The sequence below is a fragment of the Myotis brandtii genome, unplaced genomic scaffold (assembly GCF_000412655.1).
Source record: "Myotis brandtii unplaced genomic scaffold, ASM41265v1 scaffold1112, whole genome shotgun sequence".
In the NCBI taxonomy this organism is placed as follows: domain Eukaryota; kingdom Metazoa; phylum Chordata; class Mammalia; order Chiroptera; family Vespertilionidae; genus Myotis; species Myotis brandtii.
In genome coordinates this window covers 487,038-496,133 of record NW_005353800.1, presented here as the reverse complement: position 1 = coordinate 496,133, position 9,096 = coordinate 487,038, and the positions used below count along the sequence as shown (strand labels likewise).

At 56.6% G+C, this 9,096-nt stretch overlaps 1 protein-coding gene across 1 annotated transcript in view; it reads left to right on the top strand.

The window, feature by feature from the left end:
• LOC102257643 (solute carrier family 22 member 6) overlaps positions 1–9,096 on the top strand; it is a 34,683-nt gene that overhangs the window by 5,633 nt on the left and 19,954 nt on the right. Inside the window, exons 2-4 of the mRNA XM_005857489.1 lie at positions 6,181–6,284; positions 6,819–6,973; positions 7,449–7,617. Of these exons, the coding sequence (XP_005857551.1) occupies positions 6,217–6,284; positions 6,819–6,973; positions 7,449–7,617 (392 nt within the window). The 5' untranslated portion in view covers positions 6,181–6,216. The remainder of the gene's footprint in view (positions 1–6,180; positions 6,285–6,818; positions 6,974–7,448; positions 7,618–9,096) is intronic.

The window sequence follows — 9,096 nt, the reverse complement described above, 5'->3', positions numbered from 1 at the left end:
AGTGCACGAAATTCATGCAAGAGTAGGCCTTCCTCCCCCCGGCTGCCAGCACCAGCTTCCCTCTGGCACCCGGGACCCGGGCTTCCCTCACAGTGGGAGGCCCCGCCGAAGCCCGCCAGTCAGTGGCCTGGGCCCCCCTCTGCAGGGTGATCATGGGGCGATGGGCGGGCCCCTGACCAATCGCATCCCACCCGCTTTGGCTGGCCTGTCGCCAGTGAGCGTCATAGCATGGTCCCAGGTGGTCGTCCGGAAGGCAGTCCTGCTTTTATTATTATAGATTGATTTTTAGAGAGAGAGGAAGGGAGAGGGAGAGAGGAGCATCGATGTGAGAGTGAAACATTGATCGGCTGCCTCCTGCACGCCCCCTACCGGGGATCAAGCCCACAACCCCAAGCATGTGCCCTTCCAGGAATCAAATCGAACCCGTGATCATTCAGTGCAGGACAACGCCCAACCAATTGAGCCGCACCAGCCAGGGCCAGTTTTAGGTTTTGTTACCCGGGCCTTCTGAAGAGTTTAACACAGCTAACCACACAGAAAGCACGCCCAAACTCGCTCTAAATACCTATCCTTCCCTACCCCCAACCTTCAAGGACGCCTGTAAACGTCTCTCCGGGTCTCGCTGTATCGGTTCCTTCATGGCCACGCTCTTCTATTCCCAGCCCCTCTCCGTCACCACCCACCAGGCCAGCAGGTGCGTCAGACACTCAGGTGTCAGTATATGCATTTCCCGGGGCTCCTGTGACAAAGCACCACAAACGGGGGGGCGTATAGCAGCGGGAATATATTGTCTCACAGTCCAGAGGCCAGAAGCCAGAGGTCACGGTGTGGGCATGCTCGGCCCCAGGCTCTAGGGACGAACCCTTCCTTGTCTCTCCCAGTTTGTGTGGCTGTTTGTGATCCTTGGTGTCCTTGGCTTACGGGCCTGTCACCCCAGCCTCTGCCCCCACTGCCACCTGGTGTTCTGCCTGTGTGTCTGTCTCTCCTCCTCTTACAAGAACACCAGTCAGATTAGATCAAGGCTCCATCCCGACCCCGGTATTACCTCATCTTAACTAATTGCATCGGCAACAACCCTATTTTCAGATACGTCACATTCTGAGGTGCTGGGAGTTAGGAATTCGACCTGTCTTTTGGGGGGACACAATCGGAAACCGTCCCACTTGCACATCCAGACCTGAGCCCCACGGGGTGGTGCTGATCTGCAGGGCGGCCATGGCCCCGTGGTTCTCGTCGGCTCTGAGGGGCTGCGTTGGCCGTGAAATCTTCTCTAAAAGCAACTCAGGGTGCCAGGAAGGCCAAGACCCTTTTAATGTTTAACCACGAAGTACTCCTCCTCCTGAGCTTCCAGGCCTCATTCACCATTCCCAGTAGGCCATTTCCCGGAGACATTTTCCAGTCTGATTGCGAAGCGATTCCGGTCCGTCTTGCTAACCTGTGGGGGTGGGTTTGATATTCGCAGCCCGGACACTCCCCGTCCTGGCATACACTCACTCGTTCAGGTGGCGCGAGGCAGCCCTCCAGCTGGCATTTGGAGTGTGGGCCCTCTGACCTCTCGTGGAGACAGCAGCCCGCCTCTAAATCGCTAAGGCTGTCCACCCCCTGTTCGCTCTGGGGGATGGTCATTCCATTCCACGAGTATTTACTGAGTGACTATTGGGCGTTGGGCGCTGGGCGCTGTTCTGGCAATAGGAGTAACACAGGGAACCAAACAGACTGAACGCCTCGCCTCATCAAGGTAACATTCTTGGGAGAGAAACAAACAAACAAAAAATGGAAAAATATGCAATATGTCTGATGGCATAAGTGCTATAGGGAAAATAAAGTGGGGTGGAGGGGTGTTCACTGCGGGGTGTTTGGCAATAGGAGTAACACAGGGAACCAAACAGACTGAATGCCTCGCTATAGAGAAAATAAAGTGGGGTGGAGGGGTGTCCACTGCGGGGGGTGAGTTACCGTCTTAAACATGGCGGTGCAGGACGTGCGCAGTGAGCAGGCAGCATTTGAGCAGAGATTTAAAGGAGGTGAAGGAGCAGGCCAGTGGCTCCCTGGGGGAAGAACATTCTAGGCCCAGAGAATACCATGGGCCAAGGCTCTGGGTGCCCGGTTAAGGGACAGCGAGGAACCAGTGCACCCGGAGCAGAGAACACGGGAGATGGTAGAAGTGAGAGCAGAGAGGCGATGAGGGTGGCGATGGGAACGGACTCCGCAGGGCCCAGCAGGACTGTGGCATGTTTGAATGTGACTCAGAGTCCAACCAGGACTTTCCAATTTCATGGAAGAGACTGGCTTGCAACAGGTACTCTAAAGCCTCCATCACCACCAGTGCCACGGCCGAAACCAAGACCCTGCAGGTCTGGTCTCTGACCGTGGAGCAGGCGACAGCCTTCAACTACCCCAAGCGTGTCTGACACTGACCCTCTCGCGATCCAAACACACTGATCTCTTAAAGCACTAAATAGCATGGAGGTGGGGGGTGGGGGGTGGAGGAAGATCAAATTTCCATTTGCAAATTTCCATCATGTGTGGTATATCAGGAGCGGCTAGGTTGCTATCCTATAGAATAAAGAGCTAATATGCAAATGGATGTCACGCCATCACGCAGACTCTGACAGGAGGGAGATTTTCATATACATTTTACTAATTTTCTTTCCTCTCTAACACTTCTATTATAGAGAAAGGGCAAATAGCAATATTAAAGTATTTCCTCTAATTAATTTCCTTTTAATGTGCACGAATTTTGTGCACCAGGCCACTAGTAACTAAATAATCACTCAACAGCTTAAAATATGTAGAAGTGTTTCTCTTTCTCACGCAATAGTTCTTGGATGAGCATTTCAGGCCAATGGGCGACTCTACTCCATGAGGTCATTCCAGGACCCAGCGTGACAGCAGCTCTACCATTTTCAACACACAGCTTCCCGAGTCACTCTGTCGTCACCATCGCCACCAAGAGGAAGGGAGAAAACCCGCTTTGCACAGCATGCCAAAGTACCGAAGTCTCTCTAGACGCTCCTGTGTGCTTTTCCCACACCCCCTCGCTCCCTCCTGTACCCTGGTCCCTCCCCACCCCATGCGCACAGCACGCAGGCTCCCTCTCCCACGGGAGCAGAGCGCCCAGTGGGTCTGCTGGCCCAGTGGGCCACTCTGAGGCCGGGGAGGACCTGCAGGCTTGTCCCCGTGGCCCCCTCTTTCCTGACTTCCAGCAGAGGAAGGGGTGGTGCTTCCCCGGCTCTGTTTCACTTCCGGAACATTCTTGCGAGGCATTTCTAGTGAATCAGACTCTCCACTTCATTACACAAGTAATGGACAAAGGGTGCATGTTGGGGATTAGCGGGAGATTAGGCCAGGCAGGTCGGCAGGGTCCAGGGCCTGAGGCTTTATAAATCTGTGTTCACAGAGCTTTCTCTTCACCCAAAGGGACAAGAGGAAGCCCGTGAGCGCTTGAGGCGAGACAGGAACCTGCTGTGAGAGGCATTTTATTTGTTTAATAATGTTTTTTCTTTATTGATTAAGGAATTACATATGTGTCCTTATTGCCCCATTCCCCCCCCCCCCACTCATGCCCTCACCCCCTGGTGTCTGGGTCCATTGGTTAGGCCTATATGCATGCATACAAGTCCTTTGGTTGATCTCTTCCCCTTACCCCCACCCTCCCCTACCTTCCCTCTGAGGTTTGACGGTCTGATCAATGCTTCTCTGTCTCTGGATCTGTTTTTGTTCATCAGTTTGTGTTGTTCATTATATTCCACAAATGAGTGAGATCATGTGATATTTATCTTTCTCTGACTGGCTTATTTCGCTTAGCATAATGCTCTCCAGTTCCATCCATGCTGTTGCAAATGGTAGGAGTTCCTTCCTTTTTACAGCAGCATAGTATTCCATTGTGTAGATGTGCCACAGTTTTCTAATCCATTCATCTGCTGATGGGCACTTACGCTGTTTCCAAATCTTAGCTATTGTAAACTGTGCTGCTATGAACATAGGGGTGCATATATCCTTTCTGATTGGTGTTTCTGGTTTCTTGGGATATATTCCTAGAAGTGGGATCACTGGGTCAAATGGGAGTTCCAATTTTAGTTTTTTGAGGAAACTCCATACTGTTCTCCACAGTCTGCATTCCCACCAGCAGTGCACGAGGGTACCTTTTTCTCCACATCCTCTCCAGCACTTGTCGTTTGTCGATTTGTTGATGATAGCCATTCTGACAGGTGTGAGATGGTATCGCATTGTCGTTTTGATTTGCATCTCTCGGATGATTAGTGACTTTGAACATGTTTTCATATGTCTCTTGGCCTTCTGCATGTCCTCTTTCGAAAAGAATCTATTTAGGTCCATTGCCCATTTTTTGATTGGGTTGTTGATCTTCCTTTTGTTAAGTTGTATGAGTTTCCTGTAAATGTTGGAGATTAAACCCTTATCGGAGATAACATTGGCAAATATGTTCTCCCATGCAGTGGGCTTTCTTGTTGTTTTGTTGATGGTTTCTTTTGCTGGTGAGAGGCGCTGTAGCGGGATCACTGGGGAACGGATGGCTGGGAGGGGCTGAGATCCGAGGCTGGGAGACGGGCCCGGAGGAGGGGACGTGGCCGTGTTCCGCTCTGGGCCTCAGTTTCCTCATCTGCAAATTGGGGTGACAGTGCACCATCAGAAGGTCGTCGTGCGGACTGAAGGAGTGAGGGCCTGAAAAGCGCCTGGAGCGTGGCAAACCCTCCATGCATATCGGCTCTTGCTCTATCCAGTGGTTCTCAACCTGTGGGTCGCGACCCCTTTGGCGGTGGAACGACCCTTTCACAGGAGTCGCCTAGGTTGAGAACCACTGATCCAGAAGGTTGAGAACCACTGATCCAGAAGGTTGAGAACCACTGATCCAGAAGGTTGAGAACCACTGATCCAGAAGGTTGAGAACCACTGATCCAGAAGGTTGAGAACCACTGATCCAGAAGGTTGAGAACCACTGATCCAGAAGGTTGAGAACCACTGCTCTATTCCAAGGGCAAGACGGAGAGACCTGCTCTCCGACAGCCGTCATGGACATAGAAGAATCCAGATTCAAGAAACACCAAACAGTTAGAAGCCGGAGGGCTGAGTAGTTGTGGGGAGGGTGAGGGAGGAAATAAAGGGGTCGCCAGCGCTGAGACGGAGGCCTCCAGGCAGGGGTGACAAGCGGACGGACAGACGATGAGATGCCCGCGAGACAGACGGCCATCATGGGGGGTGGGGGGTCAAGGCGGCAGCTGAACCTCCTGGTCCCAAGGCCAGAAGAAAAGTGGGGCTGAAGCGGTGGCTTCGGAGTCTTCGCCATGAAATCGTCACTGAAGCCATAGGAGCCGGTGGCACTTCCTGGGCAAAGTGGATAAAAGGAGACGGGCAGGCCGAAACCGGTTTGGCTCAGTGGATAGACTTCGCCATGAAATCGTCACTGAAGCCATAGGAGCCGGTGGCACTTTCTGGGCAAAGTGGATAAAAGGAGAGGGCGGGGGAAACGTACGGACGGAGGGAGAGGAGCCCACGGGGGCAGTGCGGTGGAGAGAGGGGTCGGCGGGGTCAAGGGCCACACTGACAAGTCAGGTGGTTCCCTTGATTTGGCCGGAAAGACGGCGGGTGGCTTGGGGGAGCACAGCTTCGCAGAGGGGGTGCCACGGCTGGGAGAGGCAGCGCGCAGGTCACAGCGGCAGAGGCAGGAGGGGGAAGAAGCGGGAGGTGGGGCGGGAGAGCAAGTCCCTGGCCAAGGGAAGCGGGGATGGGGGGACCTGGGGGGAAAGAGGTTGTAAGACGAGAGATTTGGGCAAATGCCAACGAGGAGGGCTCAGGTCAGAGTGAGAGAGTGAGGATGTGGATGGAGCGAGGCACATCCATGGAGGGATGTCCCCACGGAGGAGAGAGGGTGAGCGCACTCAAAGGGGCTGGCCTTGGGGAGTCACGGGGCGCAGGCAAGCTCGGAGGGGCTGGGGGCAGACCAGGGTGTGACAGCCTATGAGGGGCCACACATGCTAGAGGGTTGTTGCCCTTAGAAAACCCCAGGCTCCAGGCTGAAGAGCCACAGGCAGACCTGGGAGCCTGGAGGGGGACAGGGTGCCTGGGAGGCAGGGACCTGGCTCAAGCCAGGCAGGGGGGGGCGCCAGGGAGCAAGCGCCCGGGCGAGCGGGGCTGAGCGGGCTGCTCCTCTCCCTTGTGCAGTGGGACTTGGTGTGCGACTCGAACAAACTGAAGGAGATGGCCCAGTCTGTGTTCATGGCGGGCACGCTGGTCGGCGGCATCGTGCTGGGAGGCCTGTCTGACAGGTGAGACCCCGGGGCCTCCCAAGGGGCAGCACAGCCCCTGGTGACGACCCTGCCCCCCTGCTCCAGCCATGGACCCCCAAAGAGGCAAAGAGCTGGGGGAGGCGGGGGGTGGTCCTGGCTGTGCAGCCTGGGGGAGCCCCAGTCCTTCTCTGGGCTACCGTCTTCTCTCTGACCCAAAGCCCTAGTGACCTGAGTCTTCCAGCCTCCACAGACCCAGCGGGGAGGCCGCCAGGGCTGCGGGCCCAGGGCAGCGGCCGTGTGGCGGTGGAGGTGGGGGGATGGGCTGCTTGGAGATGGGTTGACCCTTTGGCCCTGCTCAGGCAGCTAAGCAGAGTTGGAGGAGATCACTCATTAACTAAAACCTCTCCTTGCAAACGTGGTCATAAAGAAGCAATTACAAGCCAGGCCCTGTCTGGGGAGGGAGCTACATGCCCGGCCTGGCACCCTGGGGGGTGGGAGACCAGCCTTGGCTCCAGGCTGGCCCGGCCACCCGCCTTGGCTGCCTCACGTGGCCCCCTCTCCTCTGAGCTGCAGGTTTGGCCGGAAGCCCATCCTGTCGGGCAGCTACCTGCTGCTGGCGGCCAGCGGCTCGGGCGCAGCCTTCAGCCCCTCCTTTGCCATCTACATGGTCTTGCGCTTCCTGTGTGGCTTCAGCATGGCCGGGGTCACCCTGAGCACCGTGATCCTGAGTGAGCCACAGGGAAGGGGGCCGGGGGGCACCTGCCTGGCGCTGAGCCAGGGGGGTCTGGGTCTGGCTCGACCGCGGGCCCCCTATGGCCTTGGCAGAGGCCCTCGGGGGCCCCCTCTGAACAGGACAACACTATGCAGCGGCTGCCAATACTGAGCCCTTTCCCTGGGCCTGGCTCTCCGCCAGGCACCTGATCTCATTCCGTCTACACACACACATATGTAGGTGATACCATTCTCCCCATTATACAGATGAGGACATTGAGGCAAAACCAGGGAAGTCACTTGCTACTGGAGAGGCAGTCAAGAGCATGGGCTTAGGAGTCAGACAGATCTCAGCTGGAGCCCCACCTTCTTGAGCCTCATTGCAGCATCTGTAAAATGGGGTCAAGGAACCCTTAGGGTCAGAGACGGGGGCAGGAGCTGGTGCCCAGGGCCCAGAAGGACCCTAACCAGGTCCTTGGGCTCCTCCTGCAGATGTCGAGTGGATGTCCACGCAGCTGCGGGCCGTCATGACGGTGGGGATCGGCTACTTCTACACCGCTGGCCAGTTCATTCTGCCCGGCCTGGCCTACGCCATCCCCCAGTGGCGCTGGCTGCAGCTGACCGTGTCCGTTCCCTTCTTCGCCTTCTTCCTGCTGTCCTGGTATGTGATCCTCTCCCCGGAAGCCCTGCCCGTCCAGGCTGGCCAACTCCGTCTGTCCCTGTCCCAGCCAGGAAGGGCACTGCAGGGGGAGGACGTCCCTGCACACGGGCACGGCGCAGGAGGGAGCAGGGGTCTGTGTCTGCAGCAGAGAAGGGCCGGTTGAGATGGACAGGATGGGGCCAGGCTGCGGAGGCCACAGAAAGACAGTGGGGTGGGGACAGAAAGACAGGCCCCAGTGGGTGGGGACAAGAGACAGAAGGGAGGTCACTGTATGTGCGAGACCCTGTTCTGGGCTTCGACCTGTATTGTCTCCGTGTGGAGGGGGCATTGTTGTTCCCATTTCACAGATGAGGAAACTGAGGCTCCAAGAAGTGAAGCAATCCCCCCCAAGGTTACAAAAAAAGATATGGAGCTGGGATGGGACCCCCATTTGGAAATGAGAAATAGAAGCTTCTAGAGGGGGTGGGCAATCTTGGGGTGAGAGGGTTGGTGAGAGGGTTCAGGGTGGAGCCTGGGATGGGAGCAGAGACGGAGCCAAGAGCTGAAATAACGGCGGGGTCACCGGGGTGCGTTTGAGAGTCTGCGCCCTTTGTTGTGACACTTGGGATGAGCCCTGCCCCTTCCGAGCCTCAAGGTTCTTCACACACACACATATGTAGGTGATACCATTCTCCCCATTATACAGATGAGGACATTGAGGCAAAACCAGGGAAGTCACTTGCTACTGGAGAGGCAGTCAAGAGCATGGGCTTGGGAGTCAGACAGACCTCAGCTGGAGCCCCACCTTCTTGAGCCTCAGTTGCAGCATCTGTAAAATGGGGTCAAGGAACCCTTAGGGTCAGAGACGGGGGCAGGAGCTGGTGCCCAGGGCCCAGAAGGACCCTAACCAGGTCCTTGGGCTCCTCCTGCAGATGTCGAGTGGATGTCCACGCAGCTGCGGGCCGTCATGACGGTTGGGATCGGCTACTTCTACACCGCTGGCCAGTTCATTCTGCCCGGCCTGGCCTACGCCATCCCCCAGTGGCGCTGGCTGCAGCTGACCGTGTCCGTTCCCTTCTTCGCCTTCTTCCTGCTGTCCTGGTATGTGGTCCTCTCCCCTTCACGCCCTCCTGAGGCCCACCTGAGCCGAACGGGGGAAGCCCTGCCCGTCCAGGCTGGCCAGCTCCGTCTGTCCCTGTCCCAGCGGGAAAGGGCACTGCGGGAGGACATCCCTGCACACGGGCACGGCGCAGGAGGGAGCAGGGGTCTGTGTCTGCAGCAGAGAAGGGCCGGTTGAGATGGACAGGATGGGACCAGGCTGCGGAGGCCACAGAAAGACAGTGGGGTGGGGACAGAAAGACAGGCCCCAGTGGGTGGGGACAAGAGACAGAAGGGAGGTCACTGTATGTGCGAGACCCTGTTCTGGGCTTCGACCTGTATTGTCTCCGTGTGGAGGGGGCATTGTTGTTCCCATTTCACAGATGAGGAAACTGAGGCTCC